General features: G+C 61.1%; 2 protein-coding genes across 2 annotated transcripts; both read left to right on the forward strand.

Moving 5' to 3' along the window:
• Positions 1 to 1468: 1468 nt before the first annotated feature.
• On the forward strand, positions 1469 to 7956 carry LOC134397210 (uridine-cytidine kinase-like 1). Its single transcript, XM_063123664.1, has 11 exons — positions 1469 to 1569; positions 1740 to 1910; positions 3421 to 3492; positions 3679 to 3868; positions 5017 to 5078; positions 6319 to 6417; positions 6555 to 6648; positions 6808 to 6870; positions 7281 to 7403; positions 7524 to 7631; positions 7869 to 7956. The coding sequence occupies exons 1-10, from the start codon at positions 1552 to 1554 to the stop codon at positions 7556 to 7558; spliced, it is 927 nt and encodes a 308-aa protein (XP_062979734.1). The 5' UTR covers positions 1469 to 1551; the 3' UTR covers positions 7559 to 7631; positions 7869 to 7956.
• A 5071-nt stretch (positions 7957 to 13027) lies between these two features.
• On the forward strand, positions 13028 to 18351 carry DNAJC5G (DnaJ heat shock protein family (Hsp40) member C5 gamma). The gene is made up of 6 exons (XM_063123666.1): positions 13028 to 13126; positions 14685 to 14803; positions 16051 to 16264; positions 16429 to 16582; positions 16702 to 16785; positions 17639 to 18351. The coding sequence occupies exons 2-5, from the start codon at positions 14691 to 14693 to the stop codon at positions 16779 to 16781; spliced, it is 561 nt and encodes a 186-aa protein (XP_062979736.1). The 5' UTR covers positions 13028 to 13126; positions 14685 to 14690; the 3' UTR covers positions 16782 to 16785; positions 17639 to 18351.
• The last annotated feature ends 1769 nt before the right edge of the window (positions 18352 to 20120 follow it).

The raw sequence follows: 20120 nt of genomic DNA on the forward strand, positions 1-20120 counted from the left end.
CAGTGGCCGCCCCGTCTGCAAAGACATCAGGCCGAAGGACCACGACTCAGGCTCCGCAGAAGGCGGCCCTCCGACGGTGGCACCACGACTCCCGTCAGCCCCGCCCCTCGGCTTCACTCCTTCTTCCCTGCCTCTGTGAGCGGTGCTGCCTGCCTGCCTGCCCCGGTGCCGGACGGGACTTGTAGTTTGGCCAGGGAGGGGACGGCGATGACGTCTGGCGGCGTCACGGGCGCGCGCCCAGCCGCCCGCCTATCCTTGGCTGCCTCCCGGCGGGCTGTGCGGCTGCGGGCGGAGGAGTGGCGGGAGCGCGACCAAGATGGCGGCTCCGGGCGGCGGCGGCGGCGGCGCTGAGGACGGGGAGCCGCTTCCGGCGGCGCGGCGGCGCAGGTGAGGCGGGCGAGGCGGGGCGATGCTGGGGCTCGCGCCCCGGCGGCGACAGCACCCACGGCCGCCCTCCGCTCTTGCAGCCAGGGGGCCGGGCTCTCTGCACGTGCTCAGAGAGCCGAGCCCCGGCTGCAGCGAGAGCGCGGCGGCGGCGGCGGCGCCGAGCAGGGCGTGGGGAGCGAGAGGGCCGGGCGGGGCACGCGCACGCGCACGCCCCGCTAACCCGCTCTCCCCGCGGCGAAGGACCACCAGCCAGTCCCGGACGGAGCCTCCGCTGCTCAGGACCAGCAAGCGCACCATCTACACGGCCGGCCGGCCGCCCTGGTACAACGAGACGGGCACCCCCTTCAAGGAGGCCTTCGTCATCGGTGAGGGGGGCGAGGGGGGCGCCCTGCTCTTCCCGGGCAGCTCTGCCCGACCCACTGGGGCTCAGCTGGCCATGCCGCCCCCGGCCCCATTTCCCTGCCTGCCTGCCTGCCTGCCTCGGTGGAGCCCAGCCCCCCACCCCCACCCTAGGAGGCCGCGCTGCTCCCTGGGCTGCGGCACCCGCTGGGTTGGGCTGGCGCCTGTGGCGTGGCCTGCGGCCACGTCTGCCACTCTCTGCGGCAGGGGGTGGGGTGGGGTGGCTGCATGCTGGCTGCTGTCCCTGCGGTGAGAGGAGGGAGGGGACCAGGGGCTACAAGGCGGCGTTGGGGAGAGTGTCTGTCTGGGACTGCCCTCCCCCCCATTATCATCCCTTTCATACATCTGCCTGCAGGGTGGTGTGGGGCTCTGGGGTGAATCTCCAGCCCCTCCTGCTCTCCCTGACCCCCTTCGACAACTGTTTGCTTCGTTTTCGGGTTGCACACAGAGAACAACCCCGCTTGCTTTGGGTGGTTGGGGGCGCCTGCACCACAGAAGGGCGGGTTGCAGCCTGCCTGGGCTCCAGCCCAGCGGTTGGCAGCGGCAGCACTGCCCCTTTCTTCTCGAGCCCTCCAGATGCCCCCCTTCCCCTTGGCTGAAAGGTCAGGGGTCCAGGCAGATCAACCGCATTGCAGCCCTTCCTGCCACCTTCCCTCCCTCCCTCTCTCTCTGCCAGGCTTGTGTGGCGGCAGTGCATCCGGCAAGACTACCGTGGCCAACAAGATCATTGAAGCTCTGGATGTGCCTTGGGTGGTGTTGCTCTCCATGGACAGCTTCTACAAGGTGGGGGGCAGGATTAAAACACCCTGACCCAACCCCTCCTTCCCCGGGGCTCAGCTGTTCTCTCTGGGACCCGGATGCGAAGAGGAGATGTTGAGCCCCCCATGTGGCTCTGGCCGAGCCCCTCTCCCGTCTGACCTCCCCCTCCCGTCGTGCCCCTGGTGCTCTCCCAGGTGCTGAACAAGGAGCAGCAGCACCAGGCCGCCTACAACGAGTACAACTTTGACCACCCCGACGCCTTCGACTTTGACCTGCTGATCAGTGTCCTACGGAAGCTCAAAGAGGGCAAGAGTGTCAAGGTCCCGGTGTATGACTTTACCACACACAGCCGGCGGAAGGAGTGGGTATGTGGGGAAGAGGGCGATGCACACACACATACACCCCCTCCTGCTGCTGACCCTGTCATTCTCTGAAAGCCAAAGGAGCTGGCTTTCCGTCAGGCCGCGTCGCCTCCCAGAGTGCGGGGCTCAGTGACTGGAAGGAATTGCACAATCACACAGAGTCTGAGGGGGCCTGGTAGCCCCTTGCTCCAACCCCGTGCTGGACGCAGGAAATTCAGAGCATCACCAGCTAATGGCTGTCCGGTCTCTCTGCATCTACCTTGTTTATATGGCAATTCCTCAGTTTTGTAGGGAACTTAAGTTTGGGTTTTGTGATCGTGGGGAAGAGAAGTTTCTTTATTTAGAGCTATTTTAACCCATAAAATAAACAACAAGAAAGCTGTCGTGTTTGTGCAGCTGCCTTGCTGTTTGTTCTTTAACCTGCCCCAACAGTGTTTCTGGCCTCTGTCTTCTTCCTTGTCTTCAGCTGGTGAAAGAAGTGCTGAAATGCCTGAATGGCAAAGAGGGCATCACTCCTTGCCCAGCTTGGCCCCAGCAACACAATGGTTCTGCATCCCCAGAAACCTTGTCTTGCTCCTGGGGCCTGCTTGGTTTGAGGCCTGGTCTGAGCCTTCGGCAGTAAGGGCCTGAGTGGCCTCGACTGGGGCCTACCTCAAGGGCTCCCCACCCCACCCCCTCCTCTCTCTTTCTCTCTCTCTCCTCTCCACCCAGAGCCTGCTGTGGAGACCCTGGACAGACCATAATTCTTTAATTCCTGCCTCTAAAGATGCACCTCCATCCAAGGCAGCTTGACACACAAAATCAAAATACGGCAATAGAATCACAACAACACTGCATTGAACCCTAACTCACCCACAAGGCAGTTGGTGTCAGTTGCCCCTGGGATGGAAGGGGCAGTCTCCTTTGCTCACCGCAGCATGGAAAGGCAGCAGGCTGGCCATGGGAGAGGAAAGGGATTGCGCTCCCCATGGGACGTTGTGTGTGCGTCAGAGGGAGAGATTGGGGAGGGGCTGGGGTGTCCAGGCTTACATGTCAGGGGCCAGGTAGCAGCAGTGGGAGCTGGCCTGGAGCCAAGTGGCCCTCGAGAGCCGAAAGGCTCCCCAGCCCTGTCCTGGTCGGAGGTTGCCGCCTGGTCCGGTGCCAGAGGGCAGCAGGCCTGTCTTTGACAAGCGAGGGCAGGATATTCCAAGCAGATCCCCGTCCGTTTTGGGATCGTTCGCGGAGACTGTGCAGCCTTAGGCAATGTTTCCCTCAGGCGCTTTTTCTGTGAAGAGAAACGGAGGCTTTTGACCTGCTGCTGCTCTCACCTCCATAAGTGCCTTATGGGCTGTGTTTGTTAGGGTGAGGACGTGGGGTGCCCTCCCATGGGAGATCTACACAGAGGCCCTGATGCACGAGGAAGGGCTTGGCCTGAGAGGCAGGGTAGTGGAGCGGAGGCCTCCTGTGGCTCGGCCCTACGCAGCCAGGAAGAGGGCTTTTCCCATGCTGATTCTGACACGTCCTTTCTCTGCAGAAAACTGTTTATGGGGCCAATGTGATTGTGTTGGAAGGGATCCTGGCATTTGCCAACAAGGAGCTTCTCCAGGTACTGAGCTGACAGAAGTGAAGCGTGGCAAGGGGCCACTTGGCAGCAGGGGCTCCCTCTGGGCCCTGAGTCCTGGCTGCCGCTCCTTCCTGGGAGTGGCGTGCCGCTGGGTCTCGCCATGGGACCTGCCCTTGGGCTGGGTGGAAGCTGAGCCAGGAGGGCTTCCTTTCCTTGTGGCCTCTCCAGCTCCTGGACATGAAGGTGTTCGTGGACACGGACTCGGACATCCGGCTGGTCCGGCGGCTGAGGCGGGATATCGTGGAACGTGGCCGGGATGTGGCCGGTGTCATCAAACAGTACAGCAAGTTTGTGAAGCCAGCCTTTGAGCAGTACATTGAGCCCACGGTGCAGGCCGCGGACATCGTGGTGCCCCGAGGTGAGGGCAATGGGTGGGAGGCTGTGCGTTGTGGGATGGGGGTGTTGGGAAGAACGGGAGGCGTGGCTCTTTGGGGATCCCCAGGAGGGTCTAGCCGGCATGTTCAGCTCTGTAGGTCACAGTGGGCCTGAGGGCTCACTTAGCATCGTGCTGGAAAGCAGGACGCCTTTACGAAGCCTATAATCGCCCTGCTGCAGACATGGCCTTTAGTTCCTTCTGGACTCTCCGTCCCATGTGGTCTTTTCAGCCCGTGGGCCAACAAACACTCCACATCTAGCACGCCCTCTGGAGTGTTGTGAATGCAGTAAAACGAGTCTCAGCGTGGGCTCTGTTCATTCCAGGCGCGACGGGCCCCATTCCCTTGTGGCTGACCTGCAGGCAGCAGGTCAGGAGTGGGTGCCCCCCCCATCCTAAAGGCCAAAGTTCAAATGGGCCGGGTCACCCCACACTCACATGCACACACACACACACACACCTGTATGCATAATGAGCACACATCCCATGACACACACACGCATCCCTCCCCCTCCCAAATACAGCAGTTAGGGTGAAAAGCCCTCCCCCCATGGGTTTCAGAGAAGGGATGGGGCAAGCTCGATGGCCTTGTAGGCCCCTTCCAACTCTGCTATTCTATGATTCTAAGCTCCTTCTGTGAATGTGTGTGTGAGAGAGAAGGAGAGAGAGAGAGCGGGAGGGAGGGAAGCCCTGTGGACCAGTCCCACCTCTGCTGCATTCTGGCGCTGCTGCAGAGACCAAGAATTCAGGGACTAGGCTGTATGCAAATGCCAGAAGGACAGAAGCGCAGGTATGATCAGGTGTGTGGGGCGTGCTGGTACCGGCTTCATGCGGGTTGTTGAGACATTCCGCAGGGCTTTGTCGATGTTGTTGTTACGGCTGCAGAGATAAGCCTTCCAAGCTACACAGAGTGTTGCAGGGATCAGCCGGGGAGTGGGTGGGGTGTGTGGGTGTGCAGCCTGCCTCAAGATCCTTGGTGTTTCCACCTGCCGCGTTGTCTCCTTCCAAGGCCTCTGCTCCCACTGGCTGCGTGCCAGCACCCAATCTCTCCCCACTGCCCACCAGTGCTACCTGTGCTATGCGAGCAAATGTGGGGCTGACCCTCCTCCTGTCCCCCTTGGCTTCCTTTCCAGGTGGGGAGAACTTTGTGGCTCTGGACTTGATTGTGCAGCACGTGCACAGCCAGCTGGAGAAGGTGAGCAGGTCAGAGGAGGGGCTGTGGGAAGGGGGGCGCGGCATCTACCCCGCCTCAGGGTGGTCCCCTCTTTGGCTGCTTAGCCCCCCGCCTCTTCCATTCGGCCTCCCGGTGCCCCCCTGGCCTCTGCCTCTCCCCAAATCCGGAGCAGGCATCCCTGTTCCAGGAACCCTGAGACCCCCGCCCCAGTTCACCCAAAGGAGGCTCTGTCCCCACCCGCCGCTTCAGCTGCTGACCCATCCCCGAGGTTTCCTCTGGATTTGTGGGTGGGGAGCGGGGGAGGCTGGGGGTAGAGTGGGCCGTGTGCAGTGACTGGCTGTTCTGTGTTTCTCTCCCCTTGTGCGCCCCCCTCCCCGCCTTGTAATGACTTCGCTGCCTCCTGGCATGGGCTCCTCCTGCCACCGCTCAGCGTGAAATCACGGTCAGGTATGACGGCAGCCCTGAGGGAGCCAAGCTGGGTGCCCCCTCCCGCCCCGCCACCTTCCTGGTGCTTTCCTCAGCCACACAGCCAGCGGGAGAGCAGTGGGGGGGAGGCGTTGATAGCCGCGTGCAAAGGGCTGGCTGCGTGGCCTCCCCCTCTTCCTGGCTGGGCTTGCATTGCCTCTGCTTTTGGGGCCGCTCCAATGTGCCCGTGCTGTGGTCTCTGGCAGAGGTGTTGTGGGGAGGGCAGGTCTGGCCAGTCCAGGGGTGCTCCCCCCCCCCCGGGCTCAGAGCTGTTTGGGCTCTGCCCCAATGAGGCCCCGTGAGCTCCCAGAGGGGCTCCCCCGCTGCCGTGGGCAGGCTGGCTGGAGCCGGTGGGCTGCTCTTGGCCTCCCTGTGGCCGATTCCCCTCCTCTGCCTTCCTGCCCCTTCTCCTCCCCCTCCCCCCACAGTCTCTTGTGCTCAGCTTCAGGCGGGGGGGGGGCAGGGGAGGAGTCGGGTCTCTCCCGGAGTTGGGCAAGGAGCCGCTTCTCAAAGTTCTGTCCTGTCTGGCTTTGCTTGGGGAGACAGAGCAGCCTCGGCACTGCCTCCACCTTTTGGGCAACAGCGCAGCAGAGCGAAGAGCAGCACCCCACCACCCATCCTGCAGTTTTCCCCCTGCTGTAGCGGGCGTGGGGGGGCTGAGGATCCAGGCGGTGGCGCTGCCCAAGTGCTGCTTTGCTGGCTGGTTAGGACACGTCTTTGGAGGCACGTTTGGCCTGGGTATCGGGGGAGGGCCGGCTGGCCTCCTGACCCTCCTCCTCCTCCTCCTCTTCCACAGAGCAGCCTTGGCCTCGGCCCACCAGGGGCAGCCGCTGCCCAAGGGCCTGAGTGTCCTGGAGAGCACCCCGCAGGTCCGGGGGATGCACACCATCATCAGGTGGGTGCTGGGGGCGGGGCGGGCGCCCTTCCTGCCTCCGCGGCAGACGGCAAGCCCAGTGGGGGGGGAGAGCTTGCATCAGCCTCGGCTGCCCCCTAGGGAATGGGCCCCCACCCCTGCCTCTGCTTGCCCCCCAGGAACAAGGAGACCAGCCGGGACGAGTTCATTTTCTACTCCAAGCGCCTGATGCGCCTGCTGATCGAGCACGCCCTCTCCTTCCTGCCACTCAAGGTTCAAGCCCCTCCCTGGAATGCTGGGGGTCCCCTGCGGAGGGAGGTGCCTGTTGCCCCCCCTGCCGCTCGCTGGTTCTGAGCAGCGCTGGGCCCCTGCCTTCCCGCTCGGCCATCCCTCCCTGCCTCTGTTTACCGCTCTCTTCTTTGGCTTTTGCAGCCGGTGACCGTGGAGACGCCGCAGGGGACGGTCTACGAGGGGAAGCGGTTCCACAGGCAGCGGGTGAGCTCCTTCCCTCCCCCCCCCCACGAAGGGTCTCTGTTGGGGAGCACCCAGAGGCTCCCTGGGCGGGGTGGAGGGGGCCGCCTGCCCGCCTGCCTGCCTGCCTGCCTGCCTGCCTGCCAGCCAGCCAGCCCTCGGTCACTGGCTCGGCCTGCTGCGGAGCGATGCCCCTCCTGCCCGCGGGGCTCTCCTCTGGCCGGGCCCCGAGGCCTGGCGGCAGGCGAATGCACTGCTCCTCCACCACTGAGCTGTGGGCCCCGTCCCTCCCTCCCCTCCCTCCCTCCCCATCCATGAGAATTGCAGCAGGGAGGCCCCATCCCCTGCTGAGCACCAAGGAGCTGAGTGGGGGCCTGGAGAGGGGGCGGATCCCTGGGCCAACTCTGAGCCACCACCCATCTCTCCTCTTCCAGATCACGGGGGTCTCCATCCTGCGCGCAGGCGAGACCATGGAGCAGGCCCTCACGGCCGTCTGCAAAGACATCCGGCTGGGCAAAATCCTCATCCAGACGAATCACGACACAGGGGAGCCGGAGGTGGGGAGATGGGGGGGGAGGGAGGGAGGGAGGGAGGGAGGTCGTTGGGGAGGGGGCTGTGCGTTAGGAGGGGAGGGAGCCTCGCATCACCCCTCCTCCTCCTCTTCCTCCTCCTGCCAGCTGCACTACCTCCGCCTGCCCAAGGAGATCAGTGAAGACTACGTCATCCTTATGGACAGCACGGTGTCCACTGGAGCGGCTGCAATGATGGCCGTGCGGGTGCTGCTGGTACGTCAGAGCGTCCGCTTCTGGGGCAGGCTGGGGCCCGGCTGTGCCCGCGTGGCCCTCCGAGAGGGACCCAGCCGTGTGGTAGCCGTGGGCCGGGTCTCTGGGGCTCCAGCCAACGCTGCAGGGAGTGGGGGGGGGGATTGCAGCCGCCCGGGGAGCGACGGGCCGCCTGGGCTGCATTGTAGGCATGGGCGGGCAGGCAGGCAGGGGGGCTGCTCACCGCCGGCTGCCCCACAGGATCACGACGTGCAGGAAGACAAGATCTTCCTGCTCTCACTGCTGATGGCAGAGATGGGGGTCCACTCCGTGGCCTACGCCTTTCCCCTTGTGCGGATCATCACCACGGCAGTGGACAAGAGAGTCAATGAGGAGTTCCACATCGTCCCTGGCATTGGTAAGGGGGAGGCGCTGCCCTCCGCAGCCCGGCCTGGCTCAGGTGTGCAGGAAGCTGCTAGCCAAGCCGGAAGGGGGCAGAGCGTGGGGCCTTGCCTGGCGGGAGGAGCGCTGGTGTGGAGGGGCTGGTGCAGCAGCAGTGCTTCCAAGTTGAATGGGCGGGGGCTCTCCCACCCACATAAGATTGCCGTGGCTTGACTCTCGCATTGCTTGCTGGAGCGGGGCCTTCCACGGGCCAGAGGGAGCCCTCTCTCACTTCTCTCTCTCTCTCTCTCTCTGTGACTTCTGTTTCCCCAGGTAACTTTGGAGACAGATACTTTGGCACCGATGGTTCCATGGCCTGGTATGAGAGTGACGGCATGGACTGCTGAGTTGGCCCCCAGGGCAGGGCAGCTCTACCAGGGACCCAGTGCCACTGCACCAGCCCCCTCTGCCGCAGCTGCCAGGGAGGGCCGTGGTAATGCTCAGCAGAGGCCTCCGTCGGGGCTGCACCCGCTGCTCCTGCACGCCAGCCGGGGCGGATGTGCTGCCTCCTCCTCCCGGTGCCGAGGCCTGGTGTGCCCTTTCAGGGGCCCTGCTTGAGGACCGCGCCTCTCCTGCCTCCCCCTGGCGGTCCTGGTGACATTGTGAGCAGCCTTCCTTCCTTCCTTCCTTCCTTCCTTCCTTCCTTCCTTCCTTCCTTCCTTCCTTTTTTCCTTCCTTCCTTCCTTCCTTCCTTCTTTCCATGTTGTCTGGCCAGGAGCAAGACTAGCAGGCTTCTGCCCGTTGGGCCAGGGCTTTCCCTTGGGCAGGGTCCCTGGCTGCCAACTTGTCCTGCGAGCCATGTGCAAATTGCGCCCATCCCTCCCTCCCTCATGTGTAACTGCACGGACCTTTGGGACCACAAGCCCAGCAGCCTGGGATTTCACTCCAGAGGCAAAGCTCCAGGCCAGGACGCCTCTCCCGCACTGTGCCCAGGGCCGGGCTGGGCCTGCCTTCCACGAAATGGCCGTGGGCCTCACTCGGCCTCTGCACTCCCTGGCCCTGGCCTGTTTCTCAGTACTGTACTCGGCTGCCTTCCTTGCTTTTTGTACATGATAATAAAGGTCTACAGCACCTTCTGCTTCTTGTTGGGGTAGACCAGCTGTGAAGGGGCAACAGGAGGGAGGGGCGGAGGGCTCCAGGATGGCTCGTGCCACTTGGGGGCTCCCCTGCCTGGCCACTAAGATGGACTATGAATGGCTCCTTGTCATGAGAGCCATGGAATATATTGGTTTGGGCGGTGGTGGTGGGGCTCTGTTCCCATAGCTGGGAGCAGGAGTAGGAGGGTGTCACTGCACTCACGTCCTTCCTGCAGGCAGCTGGCTGGCTCTGGTGCAAACTCCACGCTGGCCTCACTGGGCCCTTGGTCTGAGCCAGCTTTAAAGCCCAAAGCCCTTGGGGCCAGGTAGTTTGAAGGGCTGCTTCCAAAGGCCAGCCCTGAAAGCCCTGCTCAGGAACCTGCCAGTCAGGCCCACTGGCTTGGTGGAACCTGGACAACCACTGAAGAGCAGTTGCAGGGATGGGCGGTCGGCTTTATGCCTTGCATATGGGCAGCATGTCCATTACTGTAGCCCATCTTTGCCAACGATACACCTCTGCCTGTGCTTGGTGGACCACTTCTTGCTTGCAGACAACCCTCCAGTATTTTGAACAGCTCTTCAGCAGCACCAAGGGCCACCTAGCAAAGGCAGGAGCCTAGAATGGCTGGTCTCTGCGCCACCAGCTTTGCCCTGCCTCCACTCTGGCGCCACTGTTGTCAGCCCAAAGAACATCCGCCGTGCTGTCAGGTTGCTTCATGGTCTGGGGTGACCTTGGCCATCACCTGCCTGCAGCTGCAGTCCCCGTTCCCCACATAGGTCAAGCAGGCCAAGAGATAAAGATGGCCAAGAGCCTGACATCAAAAAACAGAGGCAGAATGTTTCACTTACACTAGGAGACCAGGGGTGGGGAGGGGGTGGGGGCTTCTCCCTGTCAACAGGGGCTATATTAGCATCACCAATCTATTGAGCTTTGTGCAGAACATACATTTCCACCTTCTGTGTGCAGTGAATAGGCAAAGCGACTGAGAAGCCTTTGTCCACGATAACGAGGCGACCAGACGCATGGTTGCTTCCCCCCCCCCCCCGCCCTCCTCCTGCAACTGACTAATCTTGGTGCCTACGCAAGTGGCTCTGCTTGTTGTGATGGGGGAGTGGCTCTGAGGTTCCTACTGGGAATCCCACATTGGACGGATGTCCTGAAAATGGGGCACGCAGCCCTGTATCTGTGGGGAGCCACGTCAGGCTGATGTGCAACTCAGCTAGTCCTTGGAGTGCCTTAGGAATGCGCCATTTGTCACACAGTGGCATTGCAGAGTGGAGACCCTTCCCCGCCACTGCTGCCCATATTAAGGAATTGGCGTCTTCATGAAAACGTTGCCTCCATGGAGCGTTGCTATGCTCTAGTTCTGTATTTAGGAAGCTCTTGGGTGCCAACTAATTAGAGGAAGAGCACGCCATGACATGTTGGGTTCAATCTTGATATTGTAGTAACAAGAATTAGCGAGGGGGCAGGAATCCTGTAGGCTAAAACAGTAGTTACAAGAAATGCCTAAGAACATAAGTGCCCTGATGCTGAATCAGACAAAGGGACCATCTAGTCCATTACTCTTCACACAGTGGCCAACCAGCCATCGGCCAGGGACCAACAAGGCAGGACATGGTGCAACAGCACCCTCCCACACATGTTCCCCAGCAACTGGTGCACACAGGCTTACTGCCTGTGATACTGGAGGTAGCACACAACCATCAGGGCTAGTCGCCATGGATAGAATCAGAATCATAGAATAGCAGAGTTGGAAGGGGCCTACAAGGCCATCGAGTCCAACCCCCTGCTCAATGCAGGAATCCACCCTAAAGCCTTAGAAAGGATAGCCTTTCTAAGATCTAGAATCATAGAATAGCAGAGTTGGAAGGGGCCTACAAGGCCATCGAGTCCAACCCCCTGCTCAATGCATTAATCCACCCTAAAGCATCCCTGACAGAGGGTTGTCCAGCTGCCTCTTGAAGGCCTCTAGTGTGGGAGAGCCCACAACCTCCCTAGGTAACTGATTCCACCGTCGCACTGCTCTAACAGTCAGGAAGTTTTTCCTGATGTCCAGCCGGAATCTGGCTTCCTTTAACTTCAGCCCGTTATTCCGTGTCCTGCACTCTGGGAGGATCGAGAAGAGATCCTGGCCCTCCTCTGGGTGACAACCTTTTAAGTATTTGAAGAGTGCTATCATGTCTCCCCTCAATCTTCTCTTCTCCAGGCTAAACATGCCCAGTTCTTTCAGTCTCTCTTCATAGGGCTCCTCTGAACATGCTCCAGCTTGTCTGCATCCTTCTTGAATTGTGGAGCCCAGAACTGGAAACAATACTCTAGATGAGGCCTAACCAGGGCCGAATAGAGAGGAACCAGAACCTCACGCGATTTGGAAGCTATACTTCTATTAATGCAGCCCAAAATAGCATTTGCCTTTCTTGCAGCCATATCGCACTGTTGGCTTGCGATCTACAACAATTGTTGGCTTGCGATCTACAACAGCTTGCGATCTACAACAATTCTTGCTAGCTTAATATTTCGGGGTGGGTTTCCTCCAAGCCTGAGTTCCTTACCCAGCTCTCAGTACGTTCCTTGTCCAGCTGAAAGGTCGGTCCACAGACACTGGTGAGCTTCAGGGTAGGAAGGAGGTGATATGCTCAAATCTCCGGACACACTTTCTACAGCATCTCTTCATCGCTTACTATTTGGTCTCAACTTCTCAAAAATCTCAATGAGCTTAAAACTCACAAATAGGCTTCACGTTAGACAAGATTGTTTTTAAATCCTGTCTTTGTGGAAAACATCTCGATCTGTACGACTTCGCATCTAACGGCATAAACTTCCTTAAACGTTGATAGTTCAGATTTGCTAGTGTGCATCTTATAAATATGTATTGACCATGAACTAATAAACCAACTTCATACAACCTCCGTTCCTATTTGTTTACACCTCCAAATGCTTAATTATGCATCATTTGGCATTTTCGATGGTTCCACACTTATTTATTTATTTTTATTTATTTATTTAAAATATTTATATCCCGCCCTATATCACTAAGATCTCAGGGTGGCGTACAGATAAAAACATACAGTATATTCCTCCCGGAGTGCAGGACACGGAATAACGGGCTCAAGTTAAAGGAAGCCAGATTCCAGCTGGACATCAGGAAAAACTTCCTGACTGTTAGAGCAGTACGACAATGGAAGCAGTTGCCTAGGGAGGTGGTGGGCTCTCCCACACTAGAGGCCTTCAAGAGGCAGCTGGACAACCACCTGTCAGGGATGCTTTAGGGTGGATTCCTGCATTGAGCAGGGGGTTGGACTTGATGGCCTTGTGGGCTCTTCCAACTCTACTATTCTATGAAAACAATAAATATATACAGTTACAAACAAATTAAACCATGATCCAAATTAAAACAATATAGAATTTAAAAGCAATAGATGCAGTTAAGACAATGTGCCAGTTGTTTGGCCTTCTATCAAAAAGATCTCAGTTATTCCCTAGAGCAGCCTTCCTCAACCTGGGGCGCTCCAGATGTGTTGGACTACAACTTGCAGAATGCCCCAGCCACCTCTGGCTGGGGCATTCTGGGAGATGCAGTCCAACACATCTGGAGCGCCCCAGGTTGAGGAAGGCTGGCCTAGAGAGCGGGGGGGGGGGCTTGGCCGTCCCCCAGCAGCCACACATCCCGCCGCGCCCGGCCCCGCCGCGCCCCGCCGCTGGCTGAATCCGGGCTGAGTCTCTTCCTCGCTTTCTCTGCACCCCTCTCGCTTCCGCGGGCAGGACCCGGAAGTCGTGCTGCGTTGTGTGAATCTGCAATCTAAAAGTCTGCCGTCGAGGCGTCCTCCGCCGGCTTCAGTGCGCATGCCCAGCATCAAAGGTCTCCAGGCGAGCGTCAAAACACTTCCGCGCATGCGTAGTGGAGCCTGGCCGGCTGGTCGGTGTCCCGGGAGCGCAGCGCAGCGGAGCGCGAGAGCGAGAGCGAGAGAGAGCGGAGGGGCCGCGGACGGAGAGAGGCCGTAAGGGGCCGGGCGGGCGCGGGGGTGGAGCGACCGTGGCTGTGGGCCTCCGGTGATGTCATACCGCGGGCATTGCGTCACGCAGCCCCCCCTCCCCCGGCGATCCCCTCCCCCCTCCAGGCTCCCCTTGGGTCGGGGGGGAGGGGGCCTCGCCGGGAAATCCCGAGGAGGAGGAGGAGGAGGAGGAGGAGGAGGTCAGCCCCCCCCCCCCCCACATACATACTAACCCGCCTCGGTTCCGCCTGAGCGAGGAGGCGTCGGGGTCGTGAAGGGCGTCGCCCCCCCCCCATTGCCTGCCTGCCGTGTCCTACCTCGCCGGGTTGTTGTGACTGCTGGCCGAGGGGAGGGGGCACCGAGGGCGCTCCTGGGGGAGGAGGAGGAAGGGGCCTCCTCAGCTTCGGCGGCCTCGACTTCTTCTACTCAGTCCGTGCCGCCGGCGCCCCATCCGCCACAGGTCGCATTCCCTGGGCAGGTGTGTCGAGGGCAAAGGGCAAGAAGCCAAAGCAGCGAACAACAAAACGCGCCCAGAGTTCCCCCCCCCCCCCCGGTGCTGCCCGCGGTGTGTGCTGCAGCCCGCAGTGACAGGGGCCTGGGGAGAACAGCGCTGCCCAGTCTCTGCTCAAGAGCAGCTCCCCCTCCCACGCCCCGTTCTCTGCCAGGACCCATTGCGATGTGGAGCTGGGCTCAGCGTGGCCAGGGGTGCCCCCTTCCTCCCCCCCCCACACCCAGTTCTCTGCCAGGACCCACTGCCAGGTGGAGCTGGGCTCAGCGTGGCCAGGGGTGCCCCCTTCCTCCCCCCCACGCCCCGTTCTCTGCTGGGGGCTCAACGTGGCCAGGGGTGCCCCCTTCCTCCTCCCCCCCCATGCCCCCTTCTCTGCCGGGACCCATTGCCAGGTGGAGCCGGGCTCAGCGTGTCCAGGGTGCCCCCTTTCTCCCTCCCCCCTCCCGCCACCGGCAGCCAAGAGCCCAGCGGGGCCATTCCATCGGCCTCTGGCGGACTAAGCTGACTAAGGCGCTCAGCCTCGCAAAGCCTGCTCAGGCGGCTTAACCTTGGGGGCCTGGCAGCCCCTGGGCAGGCAGGTGGGGGGGGGAGGAAGCCTGGGAGAGCCCAGTGGTGTCCTGGGGGCTCAGCCCTTCCCCTCCGGCTCAGGCAGCACAAGGCTCTCTGGATGGGGCTGCCGGGACCCTTTGCAGCCCCTGGGGAGGCAAAATCCATCTTGGTTCAGACGGCAAAACTGCCCCTTTAGAAGTGCCTTGCCCTGCCCTGCCCTGCCCAGGCAGAGCCCCGCGGGGCTTCAGAAGAGGGGCTGGGTGCTGGGCCCAGGGGCGCTGTGGGGTCTGTTGCGCCCCTTCCCTAGGAAATGGGAGGGGCGCCCCCCCAAGCCATCTCATCTCGGGCTCCCTCCAATGTGGGGCTGCTGGTCGTGGGCAGGATTCCCCGGGCGGAGTGCCACGCCTTGCCTCCCCCAGGCAGAGAAGCGCGCTGGCCAGTGCCTTTGCTGGGCTCCCCGTGGCCGAGCCCCCTGACCTGATGCTCTTGTGCTCCTGCTGGATCTAGAGCAAGATGGGGGACCCGGGTCGGCCACAGCGGAAGATGTCGCGGGCCGGGGAGAGCCTATATCGTGTCCTGGGGCTGGAGAAGGGGGCCTCCGCAGAAGACATCAAGAAGGCCTACAGGTAGAGTCCCTTCGACTGGCTGCCCGCCCTCTTCCTTGAGCTGGGCTTTCAGGTGGTCCCTTTGCTGCTGCCCCTCTGTCCCGTCCCATCCCCCCGTCCCCTGTGGCTCTGTGTTCTCCAAATCCATGATGCCAGACCTGCCAGGAGTCTGGGCAGTGTGAAGCAAGGGCCAGAGATGCCTGGGGCTGGCTGGCGGAGGAGGACGAGGAGGACGAGGAGCAGAAGGCTCCATCCATTCTCCATGCCCACCGAGCACCTAAGCAGGCTGCTATCGGAGGGCAGCCCCCGCCTCTCTGCCCTATGGAGCAATGCAGCTCTGCCCCCCCTCCACCAGCCTCACAGCGGGCTTATAACCCTTCTTAATCTGTGTAAAATATGGATGAGTTGCAAAAGGCAGTTTTATTTGGCCCAGAAGCTTTAGTTGCATGCTGTTTGGACTACTGTAATGGCTCCACGTGGGGCTGCCCTTGAACAGTATTAAGAAACTTCAGCTGGAATAATGTTGTGGCCAGACCTCTGACTGGAGCCGGCTTCAGGGACCACGTGACGCCCCTTGTTACAGCTTCGCTGGCAACTCGTCCATTTCCAAGTACTGGTTATGACCTATGAAGAAGTAAATTATTACGGTATTATTTTGTTATTACTATCACCTTTTTAATTGCAAAGTTGCCTTGCAGGCCCTATTTGGGCCTAACGGCGACTCCTACATTTATAAAATAAATAAAGCCTTTGGAACCAGCTATTAGGAAGACCACACTCTTCCGTATGAGCTTGCCCAGGTTTTAAAATCCTTGGGAGAGGCTCTTTTCTCTGCCTCACCACTGTCAGAGGGGCATTTTTCAGGAATGTGAGATGGGGCCTTCTCGGTGGCTGCTCCCCGTCTCTGGAACTCCCTGCCAAAGAAGGCCGGAGAAGGGCCATCTTTGTCGTCCTTCTGCCAAAAGGCAAAGGCATTTTTATTCAGACAGGCTTTGGGCATCTAAGCGGACGTGCTTCTTACGGAAGTAGGTTTTCATCTGTTGGGTGTTTTTTTCCCTTCTAAGTGCAAAGGTTGGACAGGTAAGTCGTGTCCTCTACATCCCCACCCCCCGCTCCCCACGACACGTGGCTGGCCGGCTGCTGGCCTGGCCAGGGGGCAGCTTCAGGCAGGAGTGGCCCAGCTGCCCTGTGGCGGTGGAAATGGCAGCTGCCCTCCAGGATGTTTTTGAGTAATGATCCTTCCCACGTCCCCCCCCCCCCCCCCCCAGGAAGCTGGCTCTGAAGTACCACCCGGACAAGAACCCCGACAATCCGGAAGCTGCCGAGAAGTTCAAGGAGATCAACAACGCCAACACGACACTCAGCGACGAGACGAAGCGCCGGATCTACGACGAGTACGGCTCCATGGGGCTGTACGTGTCCGAGCAGTTTGGGGAGGAGAGCGTGAAGTACTACTTCCTCATGTCCAAGTGGTGGTTCAAGGTGAGTGGGGCGGGGGGCGGGGGCGCAGCAGATGGAGGGAGGGGACGGCCAGGCCCCCTCCCCCCCAGGCTCTCTGGTCAGCCCTGGGTCCAGAGCAGCGGGCCTCTGCTGCTGGCTGGCCACGGAGGGCAGGCTGAGCTCTGTCCCTGTGCCCCTGTTCCCAGCCGCTGATGGTGTGCTGCGGCCTCCTCACTTGCTGCTGCTGCTGCTGCTGCTGTTGCTTCTGCTGTGGGAAGTGCCACCCGCCCGAGGACGAGGAGTCCTACAAGTACGTCAACCCCGAAGACCTGGAGGCCCAGATCCGTGCCGAGGATGATGGTGAGCCTTGGGTGGGCGAGGGAGGGCCTTCAAGCCCCCTGCTGGCACCGTGTGGGGTCGGGAGAAGCGGACCGGGCAGCGGGCGCTCTAACCTAACCCTGACCCCGTTTGCTCCCCAGGCGTCGGAGCCATCCGCATGCAGCCTACCAGCAGCGCCTCAGTGCACACCACAGACGAGGCTCCGCCCCGCAAGCCGTGACCCCGTAAGCAGGGCTGGGCCCCATGGCCGGGAGGGCTGGGGGGCAGCAGCAGGCCCCTCCCAGCACTTTCGGGGGACCCTGGCAGGGCGGAAAGGCCCCTTGCCTCCCCCTCCGGCGCCAACTGCAGCTGCCCTTTCCTTGCTCCTGGGGTGGGCGGGTGGGGCTCCCCCTGCTGCCTTCCACCCGGACACGGAACAGCCCCCGGCAAGGCTGGGCCCCCGGCCTGAAGGGACGGGGACAGGGACGTCCTGCCCAGCCCAGCCCAGCCCGGCCCGGCCTTCTTCTCGTCCACTACGGCTCCACGCCTGCAAATGGTTGGGCATGTGAAACCCACAGCCCGGGTGGGCGGAGGGCTCAAACAAAGCCCCTGCCCAGCAAAAAGTGTGGAAGGGGGGGGATGCATCTGGCACATGAGGGTAGAGGGCACCGCTTGCTTGGGTTGGGGGGGGGGAGAAGCCGGCTCTTCAAATGGCCCCCCTTCCCCGTCGTTTGGAGCAGGGTGGCGAAAGTAGCCTTCGGCTTAGACTGGCCGCCTCGGGGGCGCTCTGTCTTGTGGTGGCTGCTGGGCTGGGGCTTTCAGCGGCCACTTGGCTGGATAAGGCCCCGGTGCTGAGGCTGCCCTTTGGAGGTGCCCCAGCGGCGATCTCTGTGCCCGCCCCCCCTCCCTCCCGGTTGGTGAGTGATCTGTTTGCTAGCAGGGCACAAGCCCCCCTCCCCCCCCAACAGAGAGTGCTACAAGCAGTGGCTGATCTCCGGCTCAGCCCCCCACCTGCCCTCCACCCCAGGTAAGGGCGTCCCTACCCAGCCCAGCCCAGCCCAGCCCCTGATCTTCCTCTCTCTTCTCTCCTTGCTTCAGGGTTCGGCTGCCGGTCACAGCACGACCCCCCCACCTTCTGCAGCCATTCCACAGCCCCCCTCCCTGGCCCGGACTGCTGAGGAAGGGCTGCCATTGGACTCTGGGCAGGCAGCCCCCCGCCCTGGAATTGTGATGCCCCCAATCTGCGGGGGTGCCCAGCGTCGTGCGTCTTCTCAGGGAACCCGGGCATGGGCTTGCCCCGACCTCACCAGGCGCTGGCTCCAGAGCGAGAAGGGGTCGGCCTCCTCTGGCGGGGAGAGGGGGCGTCTCGGCCCCCGCTGCCTCGGCAGCAGCAGCAGCAGCGGACTCTCTCCGCCGGGCCAGAGGCTCCTTAGCCAGCTCAGTGGCAGGAGGGAGAGAAGATGGCGGAGAGTCGCCAGTCAGCAGCTTCCCCTCCACCACCACCACTTCCAACCCCCGCCCAGTTTCTCTTCCTCAGCCTCAGCAGACGCCCCCTGGGACATGAGCCGGCCGGGCACTGCCCACTGCTGGGGCCTGGCCCATCAAAGACCGGCAGGTGGGGTGGGGCTTGGGGTGGGGACGCCTGGGCCTCTGACTCCAGAGCCGCCCTGCTGTGATCATCCCTGGGGGGCTGGCCCAGCCCCTCCAGTCCCGTGCGTTGGTGCCAAACTGCGTAGGAGGAAGTGGTGGCCAGAGCAGCAGGTCCGGGAGCGCTGGCCGGTTCGGGGGCTCGCCCCCCTGCCCCCCACCCCCACCCCCTGCTGGCCTGTCGCTCCAAGCAGATGCAATCACTGTGCGGCTTCTTCTATCCCCTTCTATGGGGCAGCCCTGGGGGGAAGGGCCGTTCTTCACACTGTGACAAGGAATTTTGCTAGAGTTTTGTAAGCACAATTAAAGGTTTCGGAAGGATGCAGCTTTCCTTCTGGCGGTCTGTCTCCACGGCGAGGCGTTGTTTCTGTGGGCCTGCGGAATAGTAGTGGGTGGGCCGGGCCCAGAGCTGAGCAGCTGCTTGTTTTCAGTTGGGGGGGGGGGGGCGCTTCAAGGCCTCCCCAGCTCAGGGAGCTCCATTGGGCAGGCGGGGGGGGTGGGGGCTGGCATCGCTTGCTGCTCCCATGTTTTCCTTTTGGACAAAATGGAGAAATGGGGGTTGGGTGGTACCTCTGTTAGGTGGGTCCACAGCTGGTTGGGCATCCTCACTCAGCGTCCTTCCAGAGGGGAGGCCTTGAGCGGAGCCCTGTCCCAGGCCCCAGGCTGTTCAGAGCTTTTTCTCAGGGCCCTGGATGAGAGCGTACACAGGTTATTTAGCCAAGTTGCAGATGAGATGAGGCTCAGAAGAAGAGCCCACGCCATAGAAGGCAGGATGGAGGTCGAAAGGGCTTGTGCCAGGCTGGGGCGAACCCAGTGATGTTGCAGCAGCAGAAGTAAGTGTGAAGCCCAGCATTGAGATACGAAACACCGAAGCCACAAGTATAGGACGGGAGAGGCCCAGCATAGCAGCAGGACATGTAGAAAGCTCCAAGGCATCTCTGTGGATTGCAGCCTGACTCTGAGCCAGCGGTGCGGATGCTGTAGCCAAGATGGCCATCTCCGTCTCGGGCCGCGTTGGCAGGAGCCCAGCTTCCGTCCTGCACTGGTCAGGCCATGTTGGGAGAACTTTGTCCAGTTCTAGGTGCCACATAGAATAGCAGAGTTGGAAGGGGCCTACAAGGCCATCGAGTCCAACCCCCTGCTCAGTGCAGGAATCCACCCTAAAGCCTCCCTGACAGGTGGTTGTCCAGCTGCCTCTTGAATGTCTATAGCATGGGAGAGCCCACAACCTCCCTCGGTCATTGGTTCCATTGTAGTACTGCTCTAGCAGTCAGGACGTTTTTCCTGGTGTCCAGCTGGAATCTGGCTTCTTGTCACTTGAGCCCGTTATTCCGTGTCCTGCACTCTGGGATGATGGAGAAGAGATCCTGGCCCTCCTCTGTGCGACAACCTTTCAAGTATTTGAAGAGTGCTCTCATGTCTCCCCTCAATCTTCTCTTCTCCAGGGTAAACATGCCCAACTGTTTCAGCCTCTCCTCATAGGGCTTTGTTTCCAGACCCCTGATCATCCTGGCTGCCCTCCTCTGGACACGCTCCAGCTTGTCTGCGTCCTTCTTGAATTGTGGAGCCCAGAACTGGGCACAATACTCTAGATGAGGCCTAAGAAGGACATTTAGGAACTGGAGAGCACTCAGAGAAAAGGGTGGCTGGGGTATTGAAGGCTCTGGGAGTGAGGTCCCTTGAGGAATGGTGGGAAGTGCTGGGTGTGTTTAGGCCAGCGCTCAGGAGATTGAGGGGAGGCCCTGGAATAGTTGAACTGCTGCCATGCAGAAGAGGGAGCAGACTTGACTGTGGCTGCTCTGGAAGGCTGGACTAGAACCAGGGGGTGGAAACGGCAGGGCAGCAGCACCACACGGCTTAACGGCGGGAGGAAGTGCTTGCCAAGGAGGGCGGTTTGCCCCTGGGACAGGCTGCGACAGGAAGAGGAGGAGGA

Source organism: Elgaria multicarinata, chromosome 4 (genome assembly GCF_023053635.1).
Source record: "Elgaria multicarinata webbii isolate HBS135686 ecotype San Diego chromosome 4, rElgMul1.1.pri, whole genome shotgun sequence".
NCBI classification, from domain to species: domain Eukaryota; kingdom Metazoa; phylum Chordata; class Lepidosauria; order Squamata; family Anguidae; genus Elgaria; species Elgaria multicarinata.